Raw genomic sequence first — 13,065 nt, 5'->3', positions numbered from 1 at the left:
CAATATTTCAGGGAAATTGAACCAGAGTTTGGCTCTTTCTCAACAGCATCAACTCCAGAGGAGTCCCGGGATGGGAAGAAAGATAAAGAAGGGGACCGGGCCTCCGAGGAAGGCAAACAGAAAGGCAAGGGCAGCAAACCTTTAATGCCCACTTCCACTATTCTTCGTCTTCTGGCAGAGTTGGTGAGGTCCTATGTTGGTATTGCTACCCTGATTGCCAACTACAGCTACACTGTGGGCCAGTCTGAGCTGATTAAAGAGGTAATATTTCCAATCTGCATAAGATTTTGTACTGTTGACATTTGGATACAAATGTGTCAGACACTTTGCTAGGAACCTGTGCCCAGTGTTGCCAGGCAGAGGCCTCTTAAGATAGATTGAAGAACCTAGGCTTTTTCCCTTGATGTGGTGCTGTCAGGCTCATTACAAGGAGTGCGTTGGTGCCATTTGTTAATTTGTTTTATAGAAAATCACTTGGTTGGCAGTGTGGTAGATAACTGCAGAAGGCAAGATTAGGGGTCAGACCAATTAGGAATCTGATATAGATACCAATCTAGGGTATACAGGATCTTGGTGAAGTTGCAGGGGAACAAATGGGTGAGTTGAAGAGATGTTTTAAAGGTAGAAATGGACAAGAATTTGACTTGGAAGATGAAGACAAAATCAGGGACTCGGAGATGTTTGTTTTATGTTTTTCTTTTTTTTTTTTTAAGATTTATTTATTTATTCATGACCGGGGGCGGGGGGGGGGGGGTGCAGAGACACAGGCAGAGGGAGAAGCAGGCTCCATGCCGGGAGCCCGACTTGGGACTCGATCCCAGGACTCCAGGATCACACCCTGGGCCAAAGGCAGGCGCCAAACCTCCGAGCCACCCAAGGATCCCCTGTTTTATGTTTTTCTATTCCTTTTATGTTAGAAGAAGAAATGGTTTGAAGAGAAAAAGGTAGAATTTGAAAGGTATCTGTGGTTCATTTACATAAGGGCATCTAGGAGACAGTAGAATAAGACAAATACGCAAGAATATGGGTATTTATCTTCCAGATGTATTCACACCTGTGCAGAGACATCTGATGTGGTATTAGATTGGTGATATAAGATATAAGGAAACCCTAAATGTCTATCAGAGCTATGAGAAAGAATGAAGTCATATTTTATATGTCCTGATATAGATACGGAATTCTCATGTTTAAGAGACTAGATCATGTTCCCATATACGTCAAAGGAGTGCCCAGGGAGGTTTTTTTCATAAAGTGACCTTGTTTGGGGGGGGGGTGTCACATTGTAATTTTATGGTTAGTAAGCAGTAAAGGGTTTGAGAGTGGAATGGAGGCAATAATGTTGCAGGCAAAGAAAATGAAAGCAGCTGCCATTTTTAAAGCTATTTTGACTTTAATCTGAGTTTTTAAAATACATACAAAAATACACAATTCCTGAATGATTCATCAGTTTTCTTGGGTGACCATTACCCAAATTAAAACATTACAAATTCCATAAAAGCTTACCCCTTCATGCCTTTGTACATCTCCCCCTCCCCTTTAAGCTTCCATAAAGTCACCATTATCTTGAGTTCTATTGCCATAGATTGGTTTTGCACATCATATAAATGGAATCTTATAGTATGTACTCTTTTGTGTCTGAATTCTTCTGTTTAAGATGTTGGCAAGATTCATTTTTGTGTGTGGTTGTAACTTTATTTGTTGTATGGAGTTTCATTGTATGAATGTAACACAGTCTTATCCATTCTAGTACTGATAGTCGGGTAGTTTTCCATTTATGGGCATTAAAAGTAGTGTTGCTACATACAGTCCATTCTTATACATGTCTTAGTGAATATACACAGTTGACCCTTGAACAATTTGGGGGTGTTGGGTGCCGACACCCCCTTCCCCCCATGTATGCAATTGAAAAATCTGCATATAACTTTTGACCCCCCCAAAAGCTTTGCTAGAGCCTACTGTTGACCAGAAGGTTTAGGCAGTTAACACATATTTTGTGTGGTTATATGTATTAGAGAAAAGGAAAAAAAATTTTTAAGATTTTATTTATTCATGAGAGACACAGAGAGAAGCAGGCTCCATGCAGGGATCCCGATGTGGGACTTGATCCCGGGACTCCAGGATCACGCCCTGTGCCAAAGGCAGACGCTTAACCACTGAGCCACTCAGACATCCCAAGAAAACAAAATGTTATTTTAAAAATCATAAGGAAAATAGACCCACACAGTTCAAACCCAGGTTGTTGATCAACTATATAAGTATTTCTGTTAGCTGGTATGTGCCTAGGAGTAGAATTGTTAGTCTCTTCAGCTTTAGCAAATGGCACCAAAAGTTTTCCAGAGTGTTTGTGTCGATTTATATTATCACCAAGCACAGAATATGGGAGTTCAGATCGTTTCACCTTCTTGCCAACACTTGGTATTTTTCTCATTTTTCACTTTAGCTAATCTAGTAGATTTGTAGTGGTATTGCATTGTATCTTTATTGGCCATTTGGATGCTCTTTTATTTTTTTAAAGATTTTATTTATTTATTCATGAGAGACACACAGAGGCAGAGGGAGAAGCAGGCTCCATGCAGGGAGCCTGACGTGGGACTCAATCCTGGGTCTCCAGGATCACGCCCTGGGCTGAAGGTGGTGCTAAATCGCTGAGCCACGGGGGCTGCCCCTCCCCACTTTTTTTTTTTTTTTTTTTTTTTTTTTGGAGTTCAATTTGCCAACATATAGAATAACACCCAGCGCTCATCCTATCAAGTGCTCCCCTCAGTGCCCTTCACCCATTCATCCCCACCCCCCGCCCACCTCCCTTTCCACCACCTTTGTTCGTTTCCCAGAGTTAGGAGTCTATCATGTTCTGTCTCCCTTTCTGATATTTCCCACTTATTTTTTCTCCTTTCCCCTTTATTCCCTTTCACTATTTTTGTATTCCCCAAATGAAGGAGACTATATAATGTTTGTCCTTCTCCGACTGACTTATTTCACTCAGCATAATACCCTCCAGATCCATCCACGTCGAAGCAAATGGTGGGTATTTGTCATTTCTAACGGCTGAGTAATATTCCATCATATACATAGACCACATCTTCTTTATCCATTCATCTTTCAGTGCACACCGAGGCTCCTTCCACAGTTTGGCTATTGTGGACATTGCTACTATAAACATCCGGGTGCAGGTGTCCCGGCGTTTCACTGCCTCTGTATGTTTGGGCTAAATCCCCAACAGTGCAATTGCTGGGTCATAGGGCAGATCTATTTTTAACTCTTTGAGGAACCTCCACACAGTTTTCCAGAGTGGCTGCACCAGTTCACATTCCCACCAACAGTGCAAGAGGGTTCCCCTTTCTCCTCATCCTCTCCAACATTTGTTGTTTCCTGCCTTGTTAATTTTCCCCATTCTCACTGGTGTGAGGTGGTATCTCATTGTGGTTTTGATTTGTATTTCCCTGATGGCAAGTGATGCGGAGCATTTTCTTATGTGCTTGTTGGCCATGTCTATGTGTTCCTCTCTGAGATTTCTGTTCATGTCTTTTGCCCATTTCATGATTGGATATTCTGTGAAATTTGTCCCAAGTTTTGTATTTTTGTTTTCTGTTGAATTCTTTACATATTCTGGATATAACTCTTTTGTGGAGTAACATATATTAAATATACATTAGGCATTTATTTCAAAGCTTTTAATCATTATGCCAATTGTAGTTACTTGTGGAATAAGACATTTAATTCCAATTATTAATTCCATGACCTTGCGGTACTGGGTACTCCTAGGCTTTACAAATGCTATTGATGATCTTTACCTCAGCACTGGAAGGCTGTTGGTATTGCTCCCGTTAAGGAAGAAGTAGAAAGGCTCAGAAAGGTTAGTAGCTTGCTCAAGATCAGCTACAGAGTAGTAGGATTAGAATTGGAACCCAGATCTCTGATTACAAATGTAAGTCTTTTTACTGAATCACACTGCTTTCCCAAATTGCAAGGCTTTTTTTCCAGGTTTTTCCTAATAATTTCATATAACATATTTATACAATTTTATATTTTGTTCAGTACTGGGGAATTTTTATTTCTAATAGTTACATCTTAACCAGCCCGCCTTACCTAATTTTCCAGACTCTAGAATTCTTCAGTGCTTTTTTATTATTATTTTTATTACTTTATTATTATTGTTGAGTGGCATTTGGTACATTCAGTGTTGTGCAATCATCATCTCTTTCTAGTTAATTCCAAAATCGTTGATGTGTTTTGATACAAAATCTGCTTGAATGACACCTGAACTAAGTTCCTTTCTAATATAAGCAATTACCAGGGCAGAAAACATTGTTAGAAGGAACAAGTCTCACTTAATTTCCTTCCCCTGTTGGGCCTTTTTTGCTATTTTATGTAACTCTACATTAAATAGTTTTGCATATTCATATCTGTGACTATATTGGTTCTTTTTCAACTCCTGCCAATTTTTATCTAGGGCCCTTTGCATATCGTAGGTATCAGTAAATGTTACAATTTTTTTTTTAAGATTTATTTATTTATTTATGAGAGACACAGGCAGACAAAAGGAGAAGCAGGCTCCTCGCAGAGATCCTGATGTGGGACGTGATCCCTGAGTCCCGGAATCGAGTCCCACATCAGGCTTCCTACATGGATCCTGCTTCTCCCTCTGCCTATGTCTCTGCCTCTCTCTCTCTCTCTCTCTCTCTCTCTGTGTGTGTGTGTCTCTCATGAATAAATAAAATCTTTTAAAAAAACAATTTAATTGGATACTGAAGGAATTATAGCACTCAATTATGAATCAAGATTTGAATCCTTGCCAATGGCTAAGTTTTTCGTGCAGGCCATGTTTCTTTGAGCCTCAGATTACCCATTTTTTTGGATAGTGAAAATCTTGAACTTGTCTTAACTGTTCTATAGGTTTTCTGTGAACAGTTCTATCAAATAGCACACTTAAAAATGTTTTAAGAAATGCCAAGTGACGTGTAAATGAAGATGCAAAACTGTGTAGTGAGAAATGAATGGGATTTAAAAGCATAAAATCTAAGATTTGTTACTCAGCTTAGCTTGTACCTTTAACCCTTAGTCTTCTCATCTATGAAGTGGACCTGATAATCACTGACTGGATGACTTCAATGATCAACTTTATGTATACGTACCTTGTTGATGTGCAAACAATATGGCATAATTATGCCTTGCTTAATGACTTTTCAGGACTGCAGTGTGCTAGCTTTTGTTCTGGACCACCTCCTCCCACATACCCAGAATGCAGAAGACAAGGACACACCTGCCCTGGCCCGCCTATTCCTCGCAAGCCTGGCTGCTGCAGGGAGTGGCACAGATGCCCAAGTGGCCCTTGTGAATGAAGTAAAAGCAGCCCTGGGACGGGCACTGGCTATGGCTGAGAGTACAGAGAAACATGCCAGGTAAAATCCATGCCTGACCTAGTGCTAATAACAAGTAGCATTCCCTTACTCTATTCCTTGCCCATGGGATTCCTTGCATTTGAACAAGAGTTCTGGTTCGACTGGCACTGTGTATATTCTCTGGTCCTCTCAAATCACTCTAGTGCTTCAAAATACCTAGAGTACATTTGGAGGAGTGTACAGCTTAGAGAAAACAAAGGGATATTTTCATTATATTTCTGAGTCTTGAAGTTGAGCAGGCTATTTATTCAATCTTATTTTTTATATTACATGTAAAGAAAATTAAGAATGCTACTACTCAGGGAGTGAGCTCTCATCTGATTAGATGTTATTTCCAAAAGGAAACACTGAGGGCACAGTAGGGTTATCTGAGACAAGTTAGTGAAGATGCCAAAGAATAGGCATTATTCATATGATAGAGGTGTCCAACTTCTCTCCCAGGCTTCAGGCAGTGATGTGTATCATCAGTACTATCATGGAGTCCTGCCCCTCCACCTCCAGTTTCTACAGCAGTGCCACAGCCAAGACCCAGCACAATGGCATGAACAACATCATTCGACTCTTTCTAAAGAAGGGACTGGTTAATGATCTGGCAAGAGTGCCTCACAGCCTGGACCTGTCCAGGTAAAATTATTCCTGATTTCCAGCTGCAGGCCTTTGGCCTCTCTTTAGTCATGCTGCTTTTATTTCTTTGTTTGCTTGTATTTTATGTATCTTTGCCAGATGAGGAGTAAGCCCTGATGTGATAGGAAAAGTTTGGATATAGATGGGAACCTGAGTCCTTAGTATTGTGGTTTTTAAGCAAGGCACTTGCCTTTCTTTAGGTCATAGTTTTCTCATTTGCTGCAAACTGAAGAGTTGGACTGTATGCGTAATTTTTACCCCAAGCTTCCCCCACCTTAATTAAAAAATAAGCTCCTATTATTATAAGATGTGTATCATGAGAAATACAGATGAATAAAAATCTAGTAGAGACAATATTTCTGCCACCAGATTATCACTGTTACCACCGTATCTCTCAATGGTTTTCTTCACACACATATAAAATATATTTTTTACTAAAATGTGCTGTTGTATAACCTGGGTTGGGTTAGGGTTTTTTCTTTTTTACTAGTCCCTATCTCCCTGTGTAAGCACATTTTCATCCTGTATGATACCTAAATCCATACTCAAAAATTTTTGTCTAAACCAGAATCAAATTATAGACCTTGTATTATTACATCTGGTTATGTCCTCTGAATCTCTTATTCTAACTCAGAAGCTTAATTAATTTTTTAATCTTTATTTCTTTTAGTAACACTTATTGAGGTGATCAGGCCTGCTGTTCCTACAAAATGTTTTGCCTTCTAGATTTGGTCCATTGCAGTGTTGTTTAACTTGTTCCTTTACTCCGTTTTCTATTAACTTCTAATTAGAGCTAAAGGCTTAGTGGAGCAATTTAAAATTATTGGTTAGGATATATCATAAGTGATTTATATCATATTCTATCATGGAGAGATACATCTCTTTGAACTGTCAAAATTCATGATAAAATTGGCTACTAGAGTGATAATCATCATTGTACTGTTACATTTTCCCCCTTCTTACTAGAAAATAAATGTTTTGGTACTGTATAAATGTTTGGTTTCCTATCAGCCATATACCTAATTAATGATCTTAATACTAGCTGATAACCCTTTCCTGTGCCAATTTCTTTGGAGATTATCAATGACAATTTCTAATTTCTGTCATTCCTTCTACATATTATTAGCTGGCGTTTTTGTGTGACAAAGCCCCAGTTCAAGAGGGGAGAGTGTGGTTACCCTGAAAAGGCAGGATGAAAACTTTGGGTTTTTTTTCTTAAGTCACCAATTTTTATGGTAAATAGTTAATTACCACCTCAAATGCAACTTTTATCTGGCATTTTCTATTTTAATTGGTGATTGAATTATTTGGATCACTGCAGTCATTCTTTTTCATTACACCTTTGGCCCATGGGGCCTCTTCAAGTTAACTTATTCGTCCTTTTGATAGAAGCTCATCAAATTTTTTTTAAAGTTTAAAAATTTCTAACTCAGGAGTGTAATGAGCACCGTATGTCTCATCTACATTAACCAGTGGTTATCATTCCTGTTCTATTTGCTTTACTTCTCCCTTCCTTTTAGGAGCTGAATCATTTGAAGTTCCTTACAAACAACATGATGCTTAATCTCTGAATACTTTAACATGTGTCTCCTAAAAATAAACATTCCTTTACAGTGGCTAGAATATCATCACGCCTAAGAAATTTTCCTGTTGTAACATTACTCTGTGTATTTCATACTGAAATATCCCCAATTATTCCAAGTATTATACCTTGAGGGAGAATGTTTTGATCCAGGATCTAATGAGCATCACTAATTGCACTTGATTGTCACATGTCTCTTATTTTTTTATGACATAAGACTGTTTCTGAAGAATCTAGAGGGCCAAATGTCTTATAGAATATTCCATAATCTGGACTTGTCTAATTGCTTCCTTATGATTCAGGTTAAACTTTTTGGCATTAATACTACATAGGTGATGTTTGCCCTTCTTGGTGCAGCACATCAGGAGACACATAATGCTAATTTGCCCTGTTATTGTTTGATCACATAGTTAAAGGTTAGCTTTCCCCTTTGTACTTAATAAGTTTTTAATGGGGTGATGCTTTTGAGTTCACATGAAGATTATATGAATATTCTATGCCCCGAAGATTTTTAACTCCATAGTTTTAACATTTATTGGTGATCTGTCCTGGATCATTTAACATTGCTATTTGAGAAGTAATGATTTCTGGTTTGTCTCATTCCTGTTTATTAACAGGCATTCCTTTTTTTAAAGATTTTATTTATTTGAGAGAAAAGGAGCATGGGGAGTGGCAGAGGAAGAAGCAGGCTCCTTGCTGAGCCAAGCCACCCAGGTGCCCCAGCAGACATTCTTTTATAGTGAAGATTTCCTTCTGCCTGTTTGTATCCTTGTAGCTGCAGATTCTTTTTATATTTAACAGTATAATCCATTACCATCATTATTTTTGATACTCCAATTATCTCAAATTTGGCCTGTGGTAATGACCCCATTAATTTTTCAAAGCCTCTGGCACAAGATGTCCCAGGCTCACCTTGTACCCTCCATGCCCCATCCATCCCTGCAATCAGTCATTACTCTAATGAGCGTTGGTTCCTTTTAGTGTAGATTTCTGCACTCAGTCCATCTCTGTATCTTCCTTTATCTCAGTCCAAACATGGCCAACACAGTCAATGCTGCTTTGAAGCCTTTGGAAACACTTTCCCGGATTGTGAACCAGCCCAGTAGCCTTTTTGGCAGCAAGAGTGCTTCTAGCAAGAGCAAGTCTGAGCAGGATGCCCAAGGAGCTGCTCAGGACTCCAATAGCAACCAGCAAGACCCAGGTAGGGAATCAGCCAATGGACTGGAGAGCTGGCTGGGTGGACATAGCTTTTTTATGGGCATGGCATCACAACTGTTCTGGCTTGGTATTGTTTCCCTGGGAACTTGCTGGCCTTCCAGAGATCTGTTATAGTGGTGTGGGAATCTGCCCCACAAAGAATTCCTTAAAATTGCAGCCTTATTTGGCTATCCTCACACGTAGCCTTGTCTTTTCCTTTGTCACCCATTCATTTATTCTCTGAGAACTTGTAAACTTGCCCAGGGAAGGAACGTTATTGTCTTCATGCTTGCCTCATGGTGCCCTGCACATAGGCACCCTTTGATTATTTTGCTGGTTGGTTGATTGTTTCAGGCGAGCCTGGGGAAGCAGAAGTGCAGGAGGAGGATCATGATGTCACTCAGACAGAGGTGGCAGATGGGGATATCATGGATGGGGAGGCTGAAACCGACTCAGTGGTGATTGCTGGGCAGCCTGAGGTGCTCAGTTCACAAGAGATGCAGGTAGGGAGGCAGATCACCCAGCATACCCCTATTGCGGCGCTGAACCAAACCCCCAAGCTGTGTGGGTGGGTGAGTACTTTAGATCTTTGCCTCAATGCTGTCTGTTTTGCAGAGGAGCACAGATGATATGCTTAGTAGTAGATGCTCAGTAAATGTGTTTGAATTGTATTAAATGAGGGGCGGGGGCAGAGCCAGGATGCCATCCATGTGCTATGAAATGGAATAGATCCCAACTTAGACATAGGTGAAATGTGGATGTAGAAAACTGGCCTGAGCCCTTTGGGTCCAAGGTCTTTGATTTATTTGGCTCTGGTCATTAATGGAAACTCCTTAACATCACTGTTGTACCTATAGCACCTGGTCTCATTGGAGCATGCAAACAGCTATTTTCTAAAGACCCTAAAGAAAGCATTGTAATTTCTGGAGCTAGTAGCAGTGGTAAGAAATGGGGCCTATAGTCCTAAGCTGCTAGCTCTAAGGAGATCTGCATGTATTCCTGGATAGTATAATGATTAACCTGGTCTGAGATAACTGGGATGAACCCATTTGAAGGACAGTCTGATTGTGGATTGGCAGCACATGGTAGTTTCTGTGCTCTTAGCACCAAATGTGTGGTGTTTACGCAACGTTCTCTGTCACATATAATCCTAGAAATATATACTCCCTTGCTGGCTTTTTTTAAGGTTTCCATGCTAGCACAATGATAGACTTGTGTGCATCCATATATATGTTCTATTTCTCTCCAGGTTGAGAATGAGCTGGAGGACCTGATAGATGAGTTGCTTGAGAGGGATGGCGGATCTGGGAACAGTACAATTATAGGTGAGAGCCCCAGAACTGAGTATAGCCTCTTCCTTTGCCTCAGTCTCTCTTGGGAGGACCCTTTTTCTCATCATCTGCTTGCTCAGCTCTGCCTAAGGGCTCATAGCCAGCCTAGATTGCTGCTTGTCTTGATGTTGACGGTCTTACAGATGAGAAATTCACAAACCATCTACAGACCTGTGGCAGGTTTGAAGCGTTGCCTGTGTGGGGGAGGTGAAGGGGGTGGCCATCAGTATAGATGATACATCAGGCACATCAAGAGTGTTTATTCATGGAAGCCTAGAGGAGGCTTTAGAGGCTGTAGGGTGAGAAAGCGCTTTCCTTTCAGTTCTTCAGCAAAATCCAGGGGCTTTCTGCCTCTGAGTCTCAGTAGTGTAAAAAGAGTGATCAGTCCCTACGGGTGACCCTTCAACTCAAAGGGAAAATGGCAAAGGTACCCTACTGTCACTTGGCTCCAAGGGTCTATGTGTTACTTGTTTTTATTTTATTGATGAAGGAAATCAAAGGATAAACGGAAGTAGACATGTATCCTTAAATTTGACAAGGCTTTTTCACACCCATTATCCTCTGTGGCTTCACAATTAGTGGGATTGGCAGGGCAGATGTGATCATCCCATTTTACAGATGAGGAAACTGAGACTCAGACAGGTAAAGTGACTGGCCAAGCTCACCTAGCTAGTCGACAGCAGAGAACCTAGGTCTTCTCCCTCATCCAAAAAAAAAAAAAAAAAAAAAAGTGGATATCTGCTGGGTGTACATAGCTACTTTAGGCGCACCCAATCTGGAAAGGGAAGTCCTCTGTTGTTCAGTGAAGGCTCTGCTCTGTAACCTTCAGTGAGCAGAAGTGGAGAGGATGAATCACAAGAGGACGTGCTGATGGATGAAGCTCCTTCCAACCTCAGCCAAGCTTCCACCTTGCAGGCCAACCGAGAAGGTGAGAGTGCCGAGGCCAGAAAGGCCTCCCTTCTTGCCCTGCACGTCTGACAGACACTACACTAGGGTTTTCCTGGAGGCAGCTGCCCACATGTGCAGAATAAGGAAGCATCTGTCTGCATGCGCTGACATACACCATCCACTTTATCCTCAGCCAGTTTTTCAAATAACATGTTACTACTGCTTGCCCAAAAGTTTGTCACTTCTTACTTGGTTCGCTTTCTTCTCACCCACCTGCTATCATCGCTCCAGATTCCCTCTTACCAACAGGATGCAGTCAATAGCAAAGTAGGGCTGGAAAGGCAAGGGGGCACCAGCAGAGTTGGCCAAGTCCTAGATCATGGCTCCTGAAGCACCACCCTATAGCCAGCCTCCACATTCAGCCACCATGCTCAGCGTGTTGATGCATTGATTGGCACTCTCAGGAAATCAGGGCTGGCTCACTAAGTCTGTACATCACCCCAGATCTGGTTCTTCCTCTCCTAGAGTCAGATATCCCATCGCCTTTCCACTCAATCTGCTGGCCTGCACAGTAGTCTGTTTGCTAGCTACTCAGTATAGTCCTCCAATGTGCTCCCTTTGTTTTAGATTCCATGAATATCCTGGACCCTGAGGATGAGGAGGAGCACACTCAGGAAGAGGACAGCAGTGGCAGTAACGAGGATGAGGATGATAGTCAGGATGAAGAGGAGGAGGAGGAGGAAGATGAGGAAGATGATCAGGTGAGGGGGGACTGTGTTTGGGTTGGTTCAGACAACCTCTTCCATGGGAACACAGAGCTGGAGAAAACCAACAGTCTGGGTTGCTAGCCTCAGCGCCTCCCTCCCTCATGTGCAAATGTGGCCATGACACCAGACTTCAGAAAACCCTTACCTCCAGCAATTCTCCATCTCCTATTTTCCCCTTAAGGAGGATGATGAAGGTGAAGAGGGAGATGAAGACGATGACGACGATGGCTCTGAAATGGAATTGGATGAGGATTACCCTGATATGAACGCTTCTCCCTTGGTCCGATTTGAGCGCTTTGACCGGGAGGATGATCTCATCATTGAGTTTGACAACATGTTCTCCAGCGCTAGTAAGATACAGGGGCTCAGCTGGGTTTTACCTCTTGATTCTTATACCCTTCTCTAGGGTAAGCCAAGCAGTGAACCAGAGCAGCTATCAATCTGATTACAGCACTTCTTTTCCTATGCTGACTTCCTGGGGCAAGGGATATCTGAAACCATCTATCTCTCTCAATAAATGTATACTTAGAAGAAGGAATTGTGAGAGGCTGCTTTTGTTCTCTCCACCTCAGTAAACAGGCAGCCATTTTAGAGCCTGGACAACTTGCTGATTTGCCTCAAACTTTTTTTTTTTTTTTTAACTGAAACCAAGGCTGACCGCATCAGGCACCCATGTGCATGCTACAGTGACAGGGCAATCAATAATTCTTATGTCTATAACACTGGATCTTGGGAGTTTGGATGAACACCTTTGAGCTTGGCATTGGGGAGTAAATTTGAGCAAATTCACTCTGTTCATCAAGGACGCATCTTTTCGGAGGAGAGAGTGAATCTCTTCCCTTCTCCCCCCCCCCCCCATCAACGTCAAAGTTCACTTTTAGCATCTAGTTCTTAATATCAAGCTGTCTTGAGAAGGCAGGTCTTGACTCCAAATCACAAGCATGATATAGCAGAAAATACTGACTGTTCTGGTCTGTTGTCTTGGCCAAGTAGTCTCTTACCTCTTTGAGCCTCAGTTTGTCACCTGTAAATGAAAAGTTTTTTTTTTTTTTAAAAATGGGTTGTACTACATAATTTTCAAGGTGCCTTCTGTGATTTTCTTTGCATTTTTGTGATTTCCGTCAGTCTTCCTTATGTTGAGCCTCCCTTCGTTTAGCAAATTAAACAATATTTGAGGAGTGCCTACTATTTCCTAGGTACTCAGGATACAGCAGTAAAAAAACAGTCCTTTTCCGTGAAAGGAGCATATGATCTGTTAGGAAGTATAAGTAAGCAGG

The 13,065-nt window shown here is 41.3% G+C and overlaps 1 protein-coding gene across 11 annotated transcripts in view; it reads left to right on the top strand.

Annotated features, from left to right (window-relative positions):
• HUWE1 (HECT, UBA and WWE domain containing E3 ubiquitin protein ligase 1) overlaps positions 1-13,065 on the top strand; it is a 168,353-nt gene that overhangs the window by 131,792 nt on the left and 23,496 nt on the right. For 10 of the 11 annotated variants that reach the window (XM_041740584.1, XM_041740587.1, XM_041740585.1 and 7 more), the window contains 9 exons: positions 47-261; positions 5,188-5,399; positions 5,841-6,023; positions 8,634-8,806; positions 9,157-9,305; positions 10,052-10,127; positions 10,963-11,061; positions 11,649-11,782; positions 11,970-12,138. In XM_041740584.1, the coding sequence (XP_041596518.1) occupies positions 47-261; positions 5,188-5,399; positions 5,841-6,023; positions 8,634-8,806; positions 9,157-9,305; positions 10,052-10,127; positions 10,963-11,061; positions 11,649-11,782; positions 11,970-12,138 (1,410 nt within the window). The remainder of the gene's footprint in view (positions 1-46; positions 262-5,187; positions 5,400-5,840; positions 6,024-8,633; positions 8,807-9,156; positions 9,306-10,051; positions 10,128-10,962; positions 11,062-11,648; positions 11,783-11,969; positions 12,139-13,065) is intronic. The other variant, XM_041740594.1, reaches the window with a different exon arrangement.

The sequence above is a fragment of the Vulpes lagopus genome, chromosome X, assembly GCF_018345385.1.
Source record: "Vulpes lagopus strain Blue_001 chromosome X, ASM1834538v1, whole genome shotgun sequence".
Lineage (NCBI taxonomy): Eukaryota > Metazoa > Chordata > Mammalia > Carnivora > Canidae > Vulpes > Vulpes lagopus.
The sequence above is the reverse complement of the archived record's forward strand: the minus strand, read 5'-3'. Positions and strand labels throughout refer to the sequence as shown.